General features: G+C 37.3%; 3 protein-coding genes across 11 annotated transcripts; 2 read left to right on the top strand and 1 right to left on the bottom strand.

Annotated features, from left to right (window-relative positions):
- Positions 1 to 1220: 1220 nt before the first annotated feature.
- LOC140792679 (uncharacterized) lies at positions 1221 to 2391 on the top strand. The gene is made up of 2 exons (XM_073143808.1): positions 1221 to 1485; positions 1567 to 2391. The coding sequence occupies exons 1-2, from the start codon at positions 1323 to 1325 to the stop codon at positions 2199 to 2201; spliced, it is 798 nt and encodes a 265-aa protein (XP_072999909.1). The 5' UTR covers positions 1221 to 1322; the 3' UTR covers positions 2202 to 2391.
- A 422-nt stretch (positions 2392 to 2813) lies between these two features.
- LOC140792678 (omega-hydroxypalmitate O-feruloyl transferase-like) lies at positions 2814 to 5119 on the bottom strand. Of its 2 annotated transcripts, XM_073143807.1 has the most exons (4): positions 4979 to 5118; positions 4476 to 4910; positions 3452 to 3851; positions 2814 to 3334 (listed from the first exon to the last, which is right to left on the bottom strand). In XM_073143807.1, the coding sequence occupies exons 1-4, from the start codon at positions 4979 to 4981 to the stop codon at positions 2994 to 2996; spliced, it is 1179 nt and encodes a 392-aa protein (XP_072999908.1). In that variant the 5' UTR covers positions 4982 to 5118; the 3' UTR covers positions 2814 to 2993. The 2 variants fall into 2 exon arrangements, with proteins under 2 accessions (XP_072999908.1, XP_072999907.1); XM_073143806.1 differs by having other exon boundaries at positions 2814 to 3851; positions 4979 to 5119.
- Positions 5120 to 15794: 10675 nt separating this feature from the next.
- On the top strand, positions 15795 to 21438 carry LOC140792649 (uncharacterized). 8 transcript variants are annotated; one of them, XM_073143763.1, is made up of 7 exons: positions 16071 to 16145; positions 17863 to 18046; positions 19176 to 19451; positions 19595 to 19701; positions 19849 to 19981; positions 20120 to 20314; positions 20953 to 21438. In XM_073143763.1, exons 3-7 carry the CDS (start codon positions 19191 to 19193, stop codon positions 21232 to 21234), a joined length of 978 nt encoding a protein of 325 aa, XP_072999864.1. In that variant the 5' UTR covers positions 16071 to 16145; positions 17863 to 18046; positions 19176 to 19190; the 3' UTR covers positions 21235 to 21438. The 8 variants fall into 8 exon arrangements, with proteins under 8 accessions (XP_072999861.1, XP_072999868.1, XP_072999864.1 ...); XM_073143760.1 differs by lacking the exon at positions 17863 to 18046 and having other exon boundaries at positions 15795 to 16145; XM_073143767.1 differs by lacking the exon at positions 17863 to 18046 and having other exon boundaries at positions 16067 to 16145; positions 19181 to 19451.
- The last annotated feature ends 287 nt before the right edge of the window (positions 21439 to 21725 follow it).

Raw genomic sequence — 21725 nt, 5'->3', positions numbered from 1 at the left:
AACATAAAGAGTATTTTAGTTATTTTATATATGTTTTTTATTTATACGTTTTATATATGTTTTGTGTGTTTATTATTTGTATAGATACTATATAATTTAACTCACACGTGTATCGTCCGAGCCCACTCAGCTCGATTTGGTTCACTCGTGGGTCAAGTCTAAATTTATTTTTTACTTTATACAAGTTTTCAGAGTTTGGTTCAGGTTAGTTCGATTGGTTGAACCCGAAGTAGTGTGTCATTTTAAGTGCATCCCTTTATTGTCGAGCTAGATCTAACGGTTCTCATATTTATTATACTATACTAATATTTTTTAATTATCTAATATGTACTAAATTTATTTTTCTTTATTTTTTATTTTTTGATACCCACTTTGATTCAATTTTTATTCATTTTTCTTTATAAATTTGAATAATTGAATGTATAACAATAAAGTACTCTTTAAACTCTTTTATATTCCACCACTAATTTATATTAATAGTATATAAAAGTCACTCTCAAAGTTAATAAATAGTTACGTCAAATACATAGTATTTTCAACGCATACCAGCAATATTACCAATTTAAAAAGATATATTTACAAAACTTGAATACAAAGAATTAAATGTTAGTAATTTTGCATTTGAGAAAGCGAGAAAATTATTTAGAGAAACTAATTACTAAAATATTATTCAATAGTATTTAATTTTGTTATTAGTTTTCCTTATTGCCAACTATGAATCATCGTCAAGTACAAACAAAGTAAAACTGATGCATTTTCCACAAATATTCTTCTCCAATCTACTTATTTTATAATAACAAGTGGCCACGTACCTTTCTCATAATTTCCCTGCAGATTGCTTCCACAAATGGAACAGACTAGAGAGTAGAAGAGGTGTGATTACATGACATCCAAATGTAAGGAAGAACAGCAGAATAATGAAGCCTAAGACCACCATCTCTCCTCATGCATAAATTTGTTTACAATTATATAACAAACTTAGGAGCTCTAATTAATCTATTCTCTCTCTCTCTCTCTCTCTCTCTCTCTCTCTCTCTCTTAACTCCCATGATCTTATAGAAAAGATTTGGCAACAAGTGCACAGGAGAAAAGCTCCAAATTAGTCACATGCACCATCTTGAATCTGCCAAGTGAGCAACAGACTGAATCAAACAAGCTATACCTGACAAACATCTCAACATCAGTCCAAAAGCACCCCCCTCACATGTCCTTGTTCCATTTGAGTTTCCCATCATCTCCTCTCCCAGTCCACTCTCATCTCAATCCAAGAACCAAGTTTTCCATTTGAGTTTCTCCTACTTCTTCTCTTCTGACACACTATCATGAATCCAAGAGTTCTCATTGTTGCAATCCTATCTATCTGCACCAATCTCCTCTTCACTGAAGCCCTCCCAAGATCCATCTCAAACATCAGTGTCATTGGTGCAGTCTACTGTGATGCTTGCTCAAACAACACCTTCTCCAAGCATAGCTTCTTCCTCAAAGGTAAACTTCCAAGACCCACATCTCCATTAGTTTCCAGTTTGGTTCTAGCTTCACTTAGCTTTGAGTCTTGGGCATCAACAGGTGCCAGAGTTCTGATACAGTGCAGGTTCAGGGTGAGCTCCACATCAACAGAGGAGATCTCACTGGAAGCAGAGAGAACCACTGACAAGTATGGCATCTACAAGCTTGACATCCCCCCTGTTGATGGATTTGAGTGCAGGGAAGGCAGAGAGATCAAGTCTGCATGCAGAGCCAGCTTGATGAGGAGCTCATCCTCTCTCTGCAATGTCCCTGGATTGAGAGGATCAAGTCAGCATGTGGCAATCAAAGCTAGGGAGGCTCACATTTGCTTCTTTAACTTGAATGCTTTGAGCTATAGGCCTGCAAAGAGAGACACTTCCCTTTGTGGAACTAAAAATGGAGTAATGTCTAGTAGTACTAGTACTAGTGGTATTAACTCTTCACTGTTCTTTTGGCCATTCTTTCCACCATTTTGGTTTCCATGGCCAAGTTTGCCGCCCTTTTCTTTTCCACCATCTCTTCCTTTCCCCTTCCCTCACATACCACTTCCAAATCCATCATCTTTTCCTTTTCCCATTCCCCAATGGCTTCTCCCCTTCTTAAAACCACCATATTTCCCTTTCCCCTTATACCCATCACCAGACTCTCAAACTCCATCATCCCCACCATTCCATGGAGTTAATCCAACCCCTTAGTAATTTCTCTTCTGACCTATGTTTTTATCTTTTCTGAAGTAGAACAAGTAGTGTAGATGATTTCTAATGACCGTGCTCTTTTATTTAGGAGAGCAGGGTGTAAGGTATCTGGCCATGATTTGAACATTGTCACCACCACCATGGTGGATAATTTTGTGAATGCGTTGAAGAGAAAATAACTTGTGGTGTTGGTTTTGTTAGCTAATGGGTGGGTTTTTAGGTCACTTTTGGTTAGCAGAGTATTTCAGCTCTAAGTGAAGGAGTTGACAAACTTTTTCTTTTTCTTTTTTTTTTAACATCACCACCAACTTTTTATGAGTTTTTGAATGATCTGCTATAGGTTGCAAAACTTATTATTATCCTACTATAATTTTTAAATATTACTCAGTAAATAGTCTTATAGTAAAATGTAATATATTTTGCCAGTAATAGTAGATACATTTTAGTCTTGTTCAAGATGAAAACATTGTAAACTAAGTCTAGATGTCTTATAAATGTCTGTGAGGAGAGGAGCCAATTGCTATAACAATGGTCAATGTAGATGATGATAGAAAGCCACAAAAAAAAAAAAAATCAAAGAGATTAGGGATGTTAGAGTGAGTGTAAGTCACATGAGTAATTGCTCTGAGAGCATAGCAATGAATTTAGATGTGAGACAGACATAGATTAATGGCAACTATTACATAAATAGAGTAATAAACCTTACAACAGTGAAGGATGCAACCAAACATTGTAAACAGATCAACACAATGACATAAACTTCCCCAGTCATGGTAATTATAGTTTAATTTCCTATATCTCCATTAGCTCCTGGAATTTTTGCATAGCTGAACAAGGCAGCCCTAGAAGAACATTGATGCTCTTCCTCTCCTTCCCATGAGACAAGAACAATATGACCTCCTTCTCAGGCAAAGCCACTGGCCCAGACTGCAATGGCTCCCCCCATCCAAAGTCTGTGGTATGGAAAGAAAGCCTAGACCAAGTAGTTATCAGTAGAGTTGCAGCAAGAGAAGGCCTAGCTCTTGTAGCTTCAAAGTAATCCATCGCAGATCTCATGTATCCATCCGTGACCGCCTCGATGGCCGTCTGAATTAGCCCGACCGCGAAGGAGATAGGCCTCTCGAGAAGCTCACCTGCATCGCAGAGAGAGTTGGTTAACACTATTCCATTGCCAAAGTATCCCTTTGGCAATGGTGGGCTAAATCTAGACCGCCCGTCGACCGCAAACAGAAGCTTGGTCTGTTGATTACGCTTAAACCGCAAGGCCTTGGACCGCGCTCGCCATACAAAGGCGGAGAGAGCTTCAAAGGTGGTGCATTTGTTGAGAGTTCCATCTTCCATGGCTAGTCTCTTTAGCTGTTCAAGCTTGTCATGGTTGAAGTGGAAGGATTGGTAGAGCATCTCTTCTTCATAGAGACTGGTGGTGTTTGATGAATCCTCTATCTCGGTGAATTCATGATGGGGGAAGTCGATCACCGGAGGATCGCGGGCTTTGAGGATTGCTCGGTTTAAGAAGGGCGGTACCGATATCGGTAAACCTCTTGCGGTTTCACCCCATGAGTTAACAAACTCCATGGCTCCAAGACCATCAAACATGCAGTGATTCATGGCTAGTCCAAGGATAAATCCCCCACATTTGAACTTAGTAACCTGGAGGTAAGAAAGTAGAGCAAGTTGAATATAAATTTTACACTCACTAATAATACAGTAGGAAAGGATTAGTATCTGCAACTCTAACAAAGCCAAACAACATCACTTGATGTCAGGAGACAGAAAGTTAGCTTTCATTTAGTTTCAAAATAGATAATTTTATAGATGAGTTCATGCCACACAAGTGTCATGTCACTATGTGTGATGTTTCTTCAGACATTGGTTATTTTATTCATCGCCAGAAGAGCATTTCATTTTGGAAATATTAAATCACTTTCAGAGAAAGCAATATTTCCTATGATAATGATGTTTGTTTCCTAGAACCAGCATTCTAATTCCTTATATTCAGTACCGATTTCTCAGTACCTTTTGATTAGGGATTTAAGAATTAGAAAGTCGCTGAGAAGTAATTATGCATGCATCTTTTCTCCATTCCAGTATAAAAGATAATCATCCAACAAGAGATTAGATTCAAATCTATCTTTATCACCAATCAATATAAATCTCTTTTGTCCCATGTAATACTTAACCGAATTCAAATATATATATATATATATACATATATGATTCAAAATCTATAGAGAATTTAATTGACATATATGTACAGAATTCGTAAAAGTGCACCTGAGCAGCCAGAGGAGGTATCTCTAGTATGCTCTTGGCCCCGGGAACAGCGTAAACAAGCTTGCCGAGCATGCAAGGGTCGGGCCTCGCAATGTCTCCGATGTCCTCCAAATCGCAGTCGGCCTCAGCCTCGACGAAGACCGCCCCTTCTCCGGTGCAATCCACGACGAGCTTCCCTTGGTCGCTAACCGTCAGGCGGCCGGCCAACGGGTAGTAGTCGACGAGGACCTTCGACAAGGACTCTCTCATAACATCACCAACTCTCTCATTCCCTCTATGATCTCCGGCTTTGAAGCAGTATATAGTCTGGACTATAACTGCAATATTTTGGTCAAGGTTGGAGAGGTAGTACAGACCTTTGTCAGTTTCGTTCGCAGGAGGGACTAGTGATGGCTTTCCTGGGTTCACTCTTAGCTCAAACACACTGCCACTGACCTGGAACATAAGCATATAAGGAGTTAGAGACTAGTTTTAGAAGCATTACAAGTGAATGATTTACGTACCATTGTTGGATGAGTGAAAGATGAGAGTTGTGTAGAGTGAGAAGGAGCACTGCTAGCTTCAGGTCTGGAAGAGGGAGAAGGGGAGGGTTAAATAGAGGGTTGTAGTAGGGATGATGTGAGGAAGAAGAAAGGGAGGAGTGTAGAATTGAGGGAAAGAAGAATAGTGGGATTAATACATTTTATTCTCTTTCTCTAGATCTCTCTCGTATATAGAATGAATGGGTTAATTGGGTCATTTGTGGGTTGGCCACTGGTTCTTGAACAAAATTTCACCAGTCAGAGCTGCTGCTCCTGTGATGTAGGTAAACTGTTGGTTGGCCAGTTGGCCTCCAAATTATCCAAATCCTCTCAGATGGGTCAAACTCCAAATGGAACGATGCAGAAATTTTGTCCTAATTTCCATTGTCAAAGTGATTGATATCCACTGGCCCAGATTACCAAATCAGCGATCCAAAAGTACAGACCTCCGGCCAACTTTTCGATCGGTCTAGGGTGACTTTTGTAGCAGAGTGATCGATATCAGTTTATGATCCAGATCATGGGTTTAAATCTCAGTTTATGATCCAGATCATGGGTTTAAATCTGCTCGTTGACGTTACAATTGAAATTTAATACATTTTTTATCGAATCACTATATATATATATATAGATATCTGCCTATCAAAGTTTACATCTTCCTAGTTAAAATTTTATATAGTTTTTAGAAAGTGGGGTTTAGTAAAATATCTCACTCTAGTATAGTGAATATTTTTTTATGAAAGAAAATCAAAAGGAGCAAGTACATCTATTTTTGATAAGTAAAGAAATCATTTTTTAATTTAATTTTTGCAACTAAATATTAAAGTTAGAGAAATTCTAGAAAGTGGGTAATTTTTTTTCACTTTCTAGTAACTAAAGACTTTTAGAGGGGATATAAAATTCATAATATATAGATAAAAATTTTCATACCCTCTTAAATCGTCTATCTTAATCGATAGGTTGTAATCACAAGTTTATCCCAATTTGTTTTCTTCTTTATCACGAACATAATATTATTAGATAATTAACTAACTCAGAAACAAGTTATTAGACGACGAACAAATAATATATATTATGTATTTAACATGCCTCCTCATATGCGGCTCTTAATACTAAGTGTTGACGGATGATAGATAATATAATATGTGGTGCACCGCACATATAAATTATGGAATAGCAGGATAACAAAACTTAAATCTTTTTCTACACAAAAAAGTAGCTAATATCTATGTCTTTAACATGCTCTCTCATGTGTGACTCCAATACCACATGCAAATAAGTATAGATTATAAGATGTGCAGGCTAACACATCTCAATTAAAGGAATTAGAGAATAAATTAGCTATAATGCTATGCTAAATAACCAGTTGATCTAAAAATTTAGACTGTTATGTCTCATTTGGATATTATTAAAAAAAAATACTACTCCAGATTCACAACTATATATAAGATTATCCCTAAATTATATCAAAAATATTGTTCATACTCGTCTTAATCTTATACTACAAATAGGTCGAAATTTTTTGTTTGAACCGGAAAGTGAGCTAAATTAGTTTTCCTCTCAATTTAAAATGAGCTTAGGTAGAAAGTGAGATTAAATGGCAGGCAATTACGTATCTATTATAAGTATTTATGTTAAGACAAGTATTATAACTCTATAAACGAGCATTGTTGTTTTATCTATAAGCATTAGTGACATATACGAAGCTATTATTTCCTATAAAGTAGGCACATTTTTCAATGTGAAGATTAACTTTAATAACATATTTTCTTTTGGTGATTTACATCATCTATCCCATTAATCCACTGCCAAAAGTATTTGCCTCAATCCACATAAGAAAAAAAAAAGTAATTTTTGCATGTCACATCAAAGTAGACAATTGTAAGATTAAAGAAATAATAATAAGAATAACTGAATTATTAACGCCATGTTAGAAGACCGATCAATTGTTTTTGACACTAGGAATTCTTATGGCGTACATCTATCTATCTGTCTACTTGTTAATTGCATCAAAGTGCAGTGACAAAGTAAAGGGCAACAACCACTGGATGGAGAAAAGTAGGATGTTTCTTCTTGAAGGAAAGGACCATTTCTCCAACCAAACTGAGATGGATGCCGTCAAGCAAACCACCGAGGAAACTTCCCATTGATCACAAGAGCTTCTCCCAAAGCAACCTTAGCCTCAGTCCATGGACTTGCACAAAGCTATCAAGAAGTGCAAGGAAAAGAAGAGGGATTGGAAAGAGATATTCTTCAAGTTTTGCCCATCGGAGGCACTCCGAGGACAGACACAGATAGACTGACTGACTGACTGACTGACTGACTGACTGACCAACCAACCAACCAACTCCAAATTCTAGACTGGAGGATGCGTTTGCCGAGTCGTTTGTCCACTCGTATAGACAATCAGAGGTTTGCACAGTGGCTCCAATTGCAACCAGTAGGTGCAAGTTACTGCAAGGACAGTAAACCATCACAATTCTTTCTTCTTCTTCTTTTTTCTTGGCAGTAGAGAAAGAAGTGGTTAAGTTTTTTTTTTTCCCATGTGGTGGTTTGACCGAATTAGCCCTCCCAAATATTTTCCTTACGAATTTGCTGCGGTTTAAAACTTAGATACATGACTAGGAGAATTGAAAAATTGCTAATTGGGATAGCAATTTCTAAATTTAAAAACCGCTAAAAAGGTTGCTAAGTGTGAGGGAAAGTATTTTCAAGTAAGTTGCTTTCCGGTTCAGCGACTTCTAAAAAATAAGTGGATTAGTTATTTTCTTGCCTCCTCCTCCTCCACCCTCCTCTCCGTTCTTAATACTGTCGAAGATGGCCCAGCCATTGCTCACGTGTTCGTTGTCGCTGCCATGTAGAACTGCACCCAATCTCTCCGATGGAGGCTGGCTACCTCGCATCGTCCTTCCGTAGCTCTCCGTTGAAGGGGAAGACAAAGGAGGAGAATCGAGACGTCATAGACAATGCAATGAGCAAGGCACATCATCCTTGAAGGGGGATAAAAACGATAGTAGGGGGATTGAGAGGAGAAGTAGCGTCAAATCTGCAGATAAGTGTGGGGGGGGTCGGCGACCGTGGCATTCTCTAGTGATTCATTCCTCTCTATAGCTCCATTATCGTCGCTCTTGTTATCGTAGGCTGTGCGCGCCAACGTCGTTATCCTATAGCTTTGTTTTCAGAATTCGATATGGGGATGCTCGATTACTTACCTTCATCCACATCGGAACCATTCGTCGTCACTCCACCCCCATCTCGCCCTCCTTGCATCAAACCGTCCACTCATTTTTGCCACCAGTAGGGATGGCAATCAGGTTGGGCTAGCCGAGTATGGGTCGGGTTAGGTTCTGATCGGGTCATGATAATGCAAACACGAAACTGACTCATTTATTAAACGGATCAGAATTTATAAACACGAATACGACAGGTTACACGAGTCATAAATGGGTTATTGGATGACATAAAATATTCAAATTTTTATAAATTATTCGGGTTATAAATAAGTTTATTCGAGTTGTAAAAGAGTTTATTTGTGTTTAAAAATGTTAATCAAGTCATAAATAGGTTAATCAAGTTGAGGTAATAAACAAGTTTATTCGAGTTGTAAAAGAGATTATTTGTGTTTAAAAATATTAATCAAGTCATAAATGGGTTAGTCGGGTCATAAATAGGTTAATCAAGTTGAGGTAATAAACATGAACATTACTCATTTAATAATCAAGTTAGACATTTGATCCAAACCCGATTAGACTAAACTCAAACTCATTCAAAAGCTAGGTTACCTAATAGGAACTGGGTCGGGTCAAATCACATTATGTGGATATTATGCTCGATTGATCGAATCTATTTATTTTTTAATTGATTCATGCTTATCTTTTATGTAAGCCCTTAATTCAAGTCTAGTTTTATCATGTAAGCCCTTAAGACAAGTTAGTTAAATCATATAAGTTATTAAAGCAAATCCAATTATGTCATGTAAATCTTAGTTCAAGTTATGTAAACCTTTAGGGCTAGTACTAGTATGACTTATTATACTCAACCTCTTTACACATAAAAGGTTGGGTTTTTTTGTTGAAACATCCAATGAAGAATTATGTTTTAGCTTTAGACTATTTTAGGAGTAAGAGTAAGATAATCTAGGAGTAGAAGTAAATTAATCATAGCAGTTTATTTTCTTAGGAGTAGATCTAACTTAGCATCCTAATTCTATCTTCAAATCCTATCCACTATTACCTCCACGAGCCATCCTACCTTATGGCCATTTACCACTATCCTTAGCGTCCACCACCCTCCGGCGACCGTAGTAACGTCGGATAATTACTAATATGTGCAAGTTCGAACATTTCTTCATTGTTTTAATTTTATCTTTTTACTCTGACCTTGGAATCACGTTAAACTAAATCCATTAGATTCTGATTTATGAGCTTCCTCCTATAAAAATATCATAATTTTCTTATGTTCAGATCGATCATATTATTGGGTCGAGTCAACTTTTGTCACCCTAGCCACCAGCAACATCAACCTCATACCAGATCTCTCGTTTAGGTCTCGCCCATGCCATTCTCGCCATTCACCATTAGTGTGTCGCTCCTCAACAATTGCCTCGACTCTCTAGAGGGTACGCCTTCTTGCCAACATCCTCTACCATTCTTCTTGACGGCGAAGGCAAGGATCTACCGCTCCAGCACTCCTATCGGAGACACAAGGATGACTCGGTCCCTCCGTCTAGCGAGCTTGCCAGAGAAGGAGCGCTTGCATTGGATCTTGGTTGGAGGCCTAGTCTCTTTCCTCCTAATCTCCACTCCCCTTAGATCTGCATCCCTTCACTCTTCTCTGTCACCGTCGTTTAGACGTAAGGGTCTCACTAATCCTTTTTTTTCTCGTAGTCGAAGGTAGAAGACGAGTGATAGGGGTATAATAGTTAATAGGTGTGCTCTTTCACTATCATTATTGTTTCACTTAGATCCAAAGTTTAGTGGGACGTTATAATAAAAACAAAGTTTGAGGGGTGATCATGAAAACCATGTATAGTTTAGGAGTGTAGGTGCAATTAACTCTAATTTCATTAGGAAAACCAGGTCTAATTCAAGGGTGTTAGTGTAATTAACCCTAATTTCATTAAGTGTACCAAAATAATATGAATTTTTTAGAGAGGCCCATTTTGATTAAAAAAAAACTCAAAGAAGTGACTAACGAATCCTCCTTACAATCACCTTGTAGTAGATGTCAGATATTTTTCATTTTCCTTATTATGATGTCAGAAATTTTGACAGTAAAATTGTCCGTTCGTCAAAAAGTAATACAACTTTTAAATTATTTTGCTTACAAATTAACTTAGATGATTTACATTGTACAAGATAATAATTCCAAATTTTTTTCTTCTAATTGATTATGAGACTGTAGACGAAATTTCTTTTAAAAAAAAGTATGAGTATGTAGACTAATTTGTAGCGGCCTAATTTCTAGAAAAGCAGATCTGATCAGAATGAGTTGCACATGTTTCTAGGTGTGGTAATTCTCTAATTAGGGGTCGAGAGGGTGGCTACGAACTAGTGGAGGAGTGGTGGAGGAGGGCCGTAATGGAGGTGTAGAGGGAAATTTTGGAGGTATTGGAGGAGGCTATTTGTAACACCCGTTTAAATAATAATAATAATAATAATAAATAAATAATTTAGTGCACGCGCCATGCAAGTGCACCCTAACTGCAGCGCATGCGCTGACTCCTTCTTCCCCCTCCCCCACCTCTTGCAGTCAGTTGCGAGAGGTGGGAGAGAGGTGCACCGGAGTGGAGTTAACTCCACTCTGTTGCCCTCTCCACCTCTTCTCTATTTAATCTCTTCTCCTTCCTCTCGAGTTTCCCTTTTTCGCAATTTCCTCTTCTTCGCTCTTCCCTCCTCTCTTTTCTCTTCCGAGCCGCCGAAGTCCTCGTCGCGAGCAGCAAAGTCACCGAGCACCGACAATCAACCAAAACCCCCTCACCTCGATCCTCAGGTTAGCCTTCACCCCCTCTTCAGTTCAATTTGAAAATAGCATAGTTAATCATGCGTATTTAGGATTTTATTTTCATCTGCTTCTGTCGGAGAAATTCGCCGACCGGTGACCTCGAGTCGACCACCCACCGGTCCGGGAAGTTTCCCGCTTCAACCCCTTGGCTGTGGGTACCCAAATTAGGTCCCCACGGGGCGTGAGGGAGGCGATGCCATGTCGCCTCCCACCGCCGGGTTTCTTCAGCACAAGCGGCCACCACCGGCAGTGGTGACCTCACTCGTCAACCTTGGCTGACACACCTCTTCACTTGGAAGAGGTAGGTACCCGAGAAGAGGGCTTCGAGCCCACCTAGCACTGAGTTGAAAACTCCATGGCCGCCGGCCATGGAGTTCCTCAACTCTCTCTCTCTCCTGCCGCGCTAGCCGGAGGATTTGACCACTCCTGCATCCAAGTCGACCTAGTCGACTTGGAGAGGAGTTGCCGGAGTCGGGAACTGCCGGTGACGAGGATCACCGGCAGCATTATCCCTTTCTACTCTGTTTCTCCTTCTCTAGCAAGGAGAACGAGGAGAAGGTGGGGGTTGGGCCAACCCCCACCGGTCTCTCTCTGGGCTGTGGCGTGGGTTGCGCTGCAGCCTAGGTCCTCAGACCCTTTTTTTTCTCTAAGGTCTCGGTGGACTGGGCTCTGGAGCCCAGTCCACCTACCGCAGCCCACCTCCTCTTTTGTCTGACTCGGCTTTGGAGCCCAGTCCACCATCTCACCCTGCTGGACTGGGCCCTTGAGCCAGTCCAGAGCACTTTTGACTCCTCATTCTATTGGACTGGGCTCTTGAGCCCACTCCACTACCTCTGGTCCAGCGGGCTGCAGGTAGGTCTGCAGCCCACTCTCCCTCTCTCACTCTCACCTAAATTGCTGGGCCTTGAGCCCAGCCCAACCTTTAACATTTTAACCCTAGACTAATTTATTATGAGTCTGTTTTTTTATTAAATTCGGTTAGCTACTTAAATTGTAATTATTATAATTTTCTCAACCTTGTTATTAATAAAATTAGGAACTATACAAAATCAAAATAGATATTTGAATTTATTAGTCTTTTCAATTACCTTCACATTTACAATGTGAACGACTCTAAATGACCATTATTATTTTAATTAAGACAAATAATACCTGGACCTAGAGAATCAAACTTAAATTTATACAACGAGATGGTTAGTTCATTGATCTTATGTTTATTTTATTTATAAATTATTAGATCCATTATTGTGCGGGAAGGATCTCGAAAATCAAGAAGAGCCGACTGATTAGGAGAGTAAGACAGATTCCAGGAATAACTCAGGCGAGTAGAATTCTATAATAGTCTTTGATACATGCATGCTTATGTCATTTCTTACCTATAATAATTAAATGTCGTTTCTCACTTGTGGAACTTATATGACATTTCATGTTTACATTTAATTACATGTCAATTCTTACTTGCATTATTTATCACTTAGTGCATATGTATGATAGACTCTATGCTTGCTTATAATATCTGTTATTGTGATGATTATGTTAAATAAATAATAGAGGTCATGCCACCACGTGCACGTTTCACTGTTAGTTAAATCCCAGTTAGGCAGTGCCCTTTTACTCACTCAACCCGGGGTTAGGGGTAGAGTGTATATTATATAGTATTATATTAGCGGCCCACACCTGAGGTCGGTAGCTGGTGGAGCATTCAGGTGATTACACTACCCTAGTTGGAGACTTGACTAGTATGATATTAGAAAAGATGATTGAGAGGTAGGGATTGTAGTTCTAGCAGTACCCGAGGACGCAGGGTTAGGGCGTCTATTGAGCTGTGTACTCTTATCAGCCGTATGTGATGATTTCACTCTGTGCGATGATTACTAGAACGGTGTTGATGGGCCTACGACTAGGGTCCTTAGTCTGATGGTCATAGACAACCGGTCATATGCAGCGTCGCCAAGCATGTATGGGCGATAATACCGCTAGTTGACTAGTCTCCCTCGATTTTTTTATGGTGTTTGTGAGATATGTTATTGTGACTCGACTCCTGTGTGGATTTCTATGTAAAATGAAATATAATGAAGGAAGCTATTAAAAGTCATAATGTACATTTTTCCCTGACATGTTATGAGTTGCATTTTTATTTATCATGTAATATTCTTAGATTATTATTAGATTTTACTTGCTGAGCCCCGTGCTCACCGCCATTTTTGGTGGAAATATTTCATAGATGATTATAAAGGATGCGGACATCGAGGAGTAGCAGATTCATTCCTTTATATTTTTTTTAGCATTTGTTTATTCTATTATTTCTGGTTGGACTTAGCCCCTGCGAGGGTATTTATGTTTTAACAAATTGTGATGGACTTGTATTCCTAGAGGCTTGTTGAGGCCTGTGATATTATAATTCTGGATTATTTGTTGGATTATTATGGTATTTCTTGACTTATTCAGATACTTGGTGAGATTATTTCACTGACAGGTCACGTGGGAATCACGTAGACATGCTCCACGTGAGGAACACGTGAATTTTTGGAAGTGGGTGTTTCACTATTTAGATTATAACTACTCGTAGGGCTAAAACTAGCTGATTCATTTCATAACGAGCAAAAGAACTGTACACTATAATTTATAGGTGGCTAACTCGAAATTAGGCTGTTTAACCCTCATCTGGACTGGCTAATGCTAATAAGCAAACTTAGAGCAACTAGGTCTAATAAGCAAATGCAACAAACCATATGGTCTTAATTGAACAACTTAAAGGAAATAAGCAAATCTAAGATGAATAGTGTGTGGTCCAATAACAGATCAAGTGATTTTGCCTGGCTAGGTTAGATTAGCTTGGATTTGGGTCATAACATAATTATAGGTGAGAGACAAATAGAGGAGCACCCACCTAATACATTTTTAAACGATGAAAAGGATTGCCCATCCACATAAATGCATATACTATTAACAAATTTGATCCACGATAAAGATAATCACCGGAGAGTAAGCCGACTAGGGCGATGGTGAGCATGGACCAATTGACACAAGTTACTTACCAACCACCCCTACCTTAGCTTTGCAATGCTCCAATTTTATAGAGTAATGCATCCATTTAGACAAATAGTACCTATTTTTGATGGACCACTATATGTGATGATACAAATGGACCACTATAACTAATAATTTGTGACTCTTCCGTACCTTGATACCCTATTAAAATGACTCATTAGTCGTTTACTATTAAGGTAATTATATGAAAGTCTATCAAGGTTGTGTTTGGTTTATAAGATGTATTACTAAGAAAAATGAACCACAAAAAGGAATTTATTTTACTGTAGTTATTAGTAAAATTCCGATTTAACATTTAGATAAAAATACTAATAAATACAGTATTTATATTTATAAGTTAACAAAATATAACACTAATCAGTGATTTATTTAAAATATTTTAGATGAAACGCTAATAGATTAAGCTAAGCACATAGATGCTGATCAGATCAACGTCTTACATATAAATAGAAGAAGATGCTGAACGATGTTAGTGTTTTTCTCTTCTTAGATAAAATACTGATAAATTTAATATTTTACTAATAACTCCAGAAAAATAGACTAGTTTTATACGAAGTTTAGAGTGGTCCAAAAGGTACTGATGCCAAGAGTACTTAATACATCCCATTAAAGTGGTACTTATTAGACAACAAATGTTTGAATCATAAAGAATATTTATTTTTCCCCTTTTAATCTTTATGAATTTTTATATATATCATATTTTATTTTAAAATTTATTAAAGAAATATTTGAGTTTTTAATCTATTTGAAGAAATAGATGCTGATCTGGTTCGCATTTAAAACTACGTATAAAAATTCAAAATTTAAATTTGCTTTCGATTCGATTTTAAAAGCTCGCATGCATTGTTGCGGACTAAAATGAAAAAAAAAAAAACTTAATTCTCTAAATAATTCAAAAGAAAATTTATAATTTTTCGTTGCACGCTCGTGTTTGGATTGAAATTAAATTTATCGAACTTGAATTTAGCACGTATTGGGCTAAAAATAAGTCAAACTTCAAGTTCAAACTTTGGCTCTCATATATGTTTTAAATTAGCATGTGGATCTCAAATAAAATTTCTAGTCAAAGACTAGATTAATAGCTTTTTACGTGATTTGGTTTAATTTCTACCTATTCTTATATTTTAAATTTTAGCATTTAACTCTTTAAAATCGATAATTTCTGTAATTAAAAAAAATATTTTTTGCAGATATTTTTAATGAGTGAATACATTGGCGATCGAGTGGATATTTGGAAATATATATAGGATTAGATACATTTTATTATCATTATACTTATGTCTAAAATTACTTTACTTTTTATATTTTAAAAAGTCTGAAACCAATTCTTATACTTATGATTAAAATGAGACATTAATTTTTTCGTTAAGTTTAACTGAACGGTGCCAAAATAACTAAAATACCCCATCGTATTTGTTCTAGGGACCTGCAGATTTTTAGATGATGCCGCTAAATGAAAAAAGTAGTCATGTTGCTGAAGTTAAATTTTAACAGAAAAAATATCAGTCTCACTTTAATCATAAATACATGAACAGTTATAAGTAAAAGAGGTATAGTACATATATCACAATCTTAGTTAAGGATGTCAAGGGATTTGATTAATTTAAAATAGTTTAGGGTTTAAGATGTAAGACAAAAAAAGATGGGGGGGTGAAAGTGAAAACATGGTCATAGTTGAGGGGGGAAAGTGTAATTAATCCATATTATAAATGGAATTTTATTTTTGGTATCCTGCGGCATGGCATCACATGGCGACGATTTCTCTCCTATCCAATTTTGCCGGCCGAGCATTCCGAGGTCTCAATATCCGCCGTCCGCGCCATCCCCCAACGGCAGAGATGGAGCACTGCACATCTTGACTCGTAAACTTGACTCACCAACTAATACTCCCTCACTATCAACCCGACACTCCCCGGCCCCACCTCACCAGTCAACAAACCTGGTCCACTTTCTCTCCGCCTCAACCGCTACTTCTCTTCTTTCTTTCTTTTTTTTCCTCCATTTTTTTCTTAGGAATTCTATTAAATACCAATTTCCTCGCATAAATGCTAAATTAACTCCTCGCACTTCTCTGACTCGGCCATTTCCCTCTTCGGTGAGCTCTCTCTCTCTCTCTCTCTCTCTCTCTCTCTCTCTCTCTCTCTCTCTCTCTCTCTCTCTCTCTCCCCTACTCTCTGATCCGTGATTTGGTATTCCTCTTGGATCGACCTGAGGAAGGTAGATATCGATCTGGATCGGTTCGCCTACCGGCCTATTGGATCTCGTTGGGATATTGGAGTAGGATCTCCAACTCGAATCGAGGCGTATGATTAATGCTTACAATCTTCTTCCTGTTTAAATCTTGTTGTAGGTTAGGAGGTGATTTCTAGGTTTCCTTTTTTATTCTGTTGCTGATCTTGTGTAATTTGTGGTTGTAAGTGATTCGAGATCGACTCTAGGTAGTGTGTTGCATTGCTGTAGTTCTTTTGGTTTGAAAGATGCTGATTTCCGATATAGTTGGAGGTTGACTATCTTTTGACACGAGATGTGACTGCAGCTAGTGGACATATTTAGAATTGAGGACGAAGAAGTTCGTGCGGTAATTGTTGAATTATGTAATAATTAACTAAGATAGAAAATAGTATCACTTGAGAATCTGGTGTTCATTTTACTGTATAATTGCTTAGTTTGATGGACGATTTGCTTTTTTTTTTGGAGTTTACGAAATTATCTTTGGAATTAAAATGATGTGTTGTGGTAATTGAGAGATCCAAGTGTTTAACTGCATCTTTGACCCTTAGTCCTTAGAATATGGGTTCAAAACTTGACGAATTCCCAATATCATAACTATCTTGGCATCCCTTTATTAGAACTACGAAAGTCACCAATTTTAGACACAATGCCAACCCACTTCTCCTCCCTCTTTAGGCAACTGAGGTTAGCCTCATCTATATATTTTTTTCAGTACATGTCAAGGATGCCCCTTTTATGTAGTGTCAATTTTATTTTATTATGTAATCATTTAGGTTAATTTCTCAAGAAGCAAGGCTAAGGTCATTTTGAATTAGGAGCCTCTTGTTGGTGAAAATCCTATTGTAATTCACTACACTTACATACTCTACCATAGCAATAGCATACTGTCGCATTATATGTTATGTGATATCCCTTAAAAATTCCAAAATATCAGACCCAAATACAACATTACTTCTTTTTTTCATATTGATACTTATCACTTACTATTTTTTTCTTTATTTTCATTTCCAAGTTGTCTTTCTTCTTATAGAATCTCACTCATCTCTCTACATCTCTCAAAAATTTGACTCACTTGCTTAGGACATTTCTTTTTAGAGTGATCACTGGAGCTGGCCATCTAGGCTAAGTGGCGAACTGTTAAGTCAACAATTTGGTCCACCTACTGTTTTATCTCTAGCATTGGTTCTTTTTATGTTTATTTTATTATATATATCCTTAATATGCATACGAATTTAAAGATCTATTATAAAGGTATTCATGCAGGTTATATCCATTTAGAGTGTAACTATGCATAGACATTTTAAATATAGGGTTAAATCACCTATTAAATTCTTTCCAAGGATTTTACATGTCAACAACTGCATATGTTGTTTAATAGTAATCTCATCAAGTGAGTATGCTTAGAGAACAACTCTCAACATTTTCCTCTTCACTTACCCCAAGGCCAGGCTTTACTTCTTTGATAATCTCTCTCTGGTCCCCTAAGATTGACACGAGATCTGATTCTCGTCTACTCCGTTACTGATTAATTGCTGCAATCATTATTTTTTATGTCTTCACTGTTCCTCCTTTTTATACAGATGATTAATGTTGATTGCATAAGTACATCGAATCTGGAGTTATGTAAATTTGAAATAGCCGAAAAATTTCTTCTCTACAAGGAAGTCAGCCTCGTGAACTAACCACCATTATAGGGTCAACTGATATAAGACAGCCTTTTGGAAGAACTGGCTTTCAAGGCAAAGAATGATTTAGTCATCAAAGGTTGAATTGTTAACTGTACTAACTGATTTTATGTCTATTATTTCGATGCAAGAGTCACCTATGGGAAACCCTCTTGTCAATCTTTTATGATGCCAATTCATGAACTATAATACAACTATGATATGTCTTGGTTGATTATCCTGAGTGGCATATATCTTTGCTGATCTTTTATTTGAGGTATTGACTCGTTGAAGTACTATGGATATCGTTTTGCATGCTTTACCGATGGCATATTTTTCATATTTGATAAGTAAGCATGTACTGTGTGACAATGATAGTTGAAAGATGATGACAATTTTTGAAAGCCCTATTGTCATTATTTATTAGTATGATAAAGAAGAAAAGGTAGAGAGATAGGATTAAATCGAATCCACCACAAAGGAGACTTATTCACTACAAAATTACTTGCATAGGCCAAATAAGCACGACGATAAAATTTCAGAACAAATAAGGCTGGCTCATATTTACTTCTTAAGGCACTATGTCACTAAAGTTCTATTGCGTATCAGTCTGACTTTCCTAAACAGTTTAAGATGTCTAGGATGCCTCAAAAGTTACCTTAAAGCAGATCTTAACTACATTGAACTCCAGACTTGACTTACTCTTCCCATACCAAGAGCTTAATTAACTAAAAAAAAATTGTAGTCTTTGAATGCTAATTATCTGGTCTGATCTTCAACACCAAAATCTATTCATCTAACCTTTACAAGAGCATGATTCTCCTCCACCAAATTGCAATTTTTGGAATTCATGGAACTAGATTAGGATAATGATATTCACTTATGAGCATGTTTGAACATAATTTCTGTTAAAAGGTAGAAATAATGAGACATACTTTCTTTGGCACTTTGGTCTTTTATGTTTTTCAAGAAAAATATTTGCATCTAACTTGTATTTATGATTTTGCTTCCAGACGGCAGTTCTGAATAGTTTTATGGAAGGATCTGGGAAAATGTATTATGTTCTTTTACTGTTGGTTAACATGAATTTTGGAACTTATGGCATCTATACATCGAAATATATGTTATGTTTGATCTCTGTGTTGGGTTCAGGAGTAAATCTTGTAAACTTTCATTTATGATATGTCATTTATCTTGTTTTTGTCTTTTTCCTTTTCTTTTCGATCCAGAATAGTAAGGTAAACATGTCAGGATCCACATTGAGAGATCATAATGTACTTCCAGCTTCAGAATTGGAGAAGAAATATGATGCTGCTAGTAAAGGAAATATTGCCAAAGCTTGCATTGGCAACGGTAGCAACATTGTTGTTGAGCGACAGAGCAGTCCTGCATCATTGCCATCTACTTTACCAAATGATGTTAATCCAGAGGTTGGAAATTCAGAGGTTGAGTATATAGACTCTGAGAACCTGACAGATCTTTCAGATGTGGATGCAAGTCTTCATGTATGGTTTAATCCTTTTGTGGTTCTCAACCTCTTGGTTGCTTCTTTATGTTCTCATGAATAACAAACCTATTTCTGTCATTTGCTTCCTTCCTCTGGCTCCACATATCACAATATCTCCACTATCTTTGTGCTTTTGTGTAGACACTAGTTGCAAGATTGGACTCAAAGGATTGGGTTCTGCTATGTGAAGCACTGAATAATGTGCGCCAAATATCAATATATCATAAGGAAAAACTGCTGGAGATGTTGTAGGTCTTTTAACTCTTGCATTTTTCAAGATACTTTTTTTGAGTTTACTAATCCTTTATAGGCAAGGATAATGGATGCTTTGTTTCTTCATATGGTAATATTTATCTTCTAATTCTTCAGTTCAATTTTATTACCACTTGTAACAGGGGAGTTGTGATTCCACTGATTGTGAAATCCCTGAAGAATCCAAGGAGTGCTGTATGCAAGACAGCAATTATGACTTCTTCTGACATCTTTAAGGTTTACAATGATTTAATCATTGATTCACTTGATCCTCTGGTATGTTTCAATCTTTTACCCTTCTCTTGTTTTAATTTTATTGGCTACTGAGAACATTGAATAAAATTGTTCTTTATCTATAACCTTCCTGACAATAGTATGTACAGTTGTTTACTTCATACTCCCTCTCCTTTTCAGCTTGTGCAGTTGCTTCTCAAATCTTCTCAAGACAAACGCTTTGTTTGTGAAGCAGCTGAGACAGCTTTAATATTGATGACAACTTGGGTCTCTCCCTCTCTACTGTTACCAAAATTGCAACCTTACCTTAAACATAAGAATCCTCGAATACGAGCAAAGGCGTCTATGTGTTTTAGCAGGAGTGTACCTCGACTGGTGAGTAACCTATTTTCCCTTCAAACTTATATATTATAGCTAGCAAATATATGTTGCAATAATTTCCCTGTTGGATGTTGTTTGAACATCATTGTAAGCATGCATTGTTTTCCTCTTTTTTTATGTCTAATGAAGTTAATTAGGCAAGTATCAGGTCATGTACCCAACTTAGGCCTAGTGGCCCACAACAGGATTGAGTGGTGTATTGGTTGACTTGATTTGATTGTATCATGTCAAACAAGTTATTATAAACTTCAAGATAAATATCAACCATGTTAACTCACCAATTATTCTAAAAGTTTAAACTACTGCAGAGCAGTGATTTTTATATTTTGTATTTAACACGTTCACTTACTTTGGGTTTGGGACATTTGGATAGGTCTAAGAAATGGACTCGATTTAAATATGTGAAAATTGTATAGTTTAAATGGTAAGTTAGTATGGCAGGATTCAAACCTGGTATCTCTACATAACAATTCATAGTACAATTGTGTTTGAAGTTGGAGTAGAGGTGTTATGCAGTACATGTTTCCTCAAAACATGATTGAAAGTGATATTCATATCACGACTTACATAACCATTTGCTGTAGTGACAATCACCAACTTCTTGGTATGAATAAGTGGTATATCTTTTGCAGGGCATAGAAGGAATCAAAATGTATGGAATTGACAAGCTTATTCAGATTGCAGCATCTCAGCTTAGCGACCAGCTACCTGAATCAAGAGAAGCAGCTCGGATCCTGGCCTTGGAATTGCAAACCCTCTATGAGAAGTCACAAACACCACCGAGTGAAGGCGCTGCAGAATTGGATGCCGATTCTTGGGAGGCCTTCTGCCAAGCAAAGCTTTCTCCATTAAGTGCTCAGGCAATTCTTCGTGTTACCTCTACAACAAAAGATGGTCTAGTAGTTGGTTGCTAACACATAAGTTAGAGGTACAGATTCCACTTTTTTTTCCCGGTCCTACTAGTTGCCTTACATTTTGTTGCTACAACCATGGCTCATTTACATTGAGTTTTGAGGCATTTATATTGAGGTGGCCTTGGAGCTTATGATTTGACATATGGTGTTCATATCAAATTTTTATTCTTGAGCCTATCCAGTCAATTCCTTTATTGCCTTGAACTTTCAAATTAATTACAATCCTATGTTGCTACTAGTGAAACTGCTGAATGCCGAGCGATAGTATGCATTTTTTTTCTTGCTCATCAGGCCTTTTGAAGTAGATAAGTAAACTTTTCAACTGGTTAGAAGGCAATTCATTATCAGATTCATAATTTCATATAAAAGAAGAACCCTCAGAAACAGTTCATGGATGTGCAAAAGCAATGTCTCTCAAAGCTTACATCTAGTTGATAGAGATTGCACATCTAGGACAGAGAGTGTTTGGAGGAACAACTGGCAGGTCTACC

Source organism: Typha latifolia, chromosome 7, assembly GCF_019914945.1.
Source record: "Typha latifolia isolate L0001 chromosome 7, TyphaL0001v2, whole genome shotgun sequence".
Classification (NCBI taxonomy): Eukaryota; Viridiplantae; Streptophyta; class Magnoliopsida; order Poales; family Typhaceae; genus Typha; species Typha latifolia.
The sequence above is the reverse complement of the archived record's forward strand: the minus strand, read 5'-3'. Positions and strand labels throughout refer to the sequence as shown.

What these genes read in the sequence shown, in the direction of transcription:
- LOC140792679 (XM_073143808.1), top strand. Translation starts at nt 1,323, where the DNA reads ATGAATCCAAGAGTTCTCATTGTTGCAATCCTATCTATCTGCACCAAT. An exon ending in GCATAGCTTCTTCCTCAAAG is followed by an intron (nt 1,486 to 1,566) that starts GTAAACTTCCAA and finishes GGGCATCAACAG; the next exon opens with GTGCCAGAGTTCTGATACAG.
- LOC140792649 (XM_073143760.1), top strand. Translation starts at nt 19,191, where the DNA reads ATGTCAGGATCCACATTGAGAGATCATAATGTACTTCCAGCTTCAGAA. An exon ending in ATGTGGATGCAAGTCTTCAT is followed by an intron (nt 19,452 to 19,594) that starts GTATGGTTTAAT and finishes GCTTTTGTGTAG; the next exon opens with ACACTAGTTGCAAGATTGGA. An exon ending in GAAAAACTGCTGGAGATGTT is followed by an intron (nt 19,702 to 19,848) that starts GTAGGTCTTTTA and finishes CACTTGTAACAG; the next exon opens with GGGAGTTGTGATTCCACTGA.
- LOC140792678 (XM_073143806.1), bottom strand. An exon ending in TACCTCCTCTGGCTGCTCAG is followed by an intron (nt 3,852 to 4,475) that starts GTGCACTTTTAC and finishes TCTTACCTCCAG; the next exon opens with GTTACTAAGTTCAAATGTGG.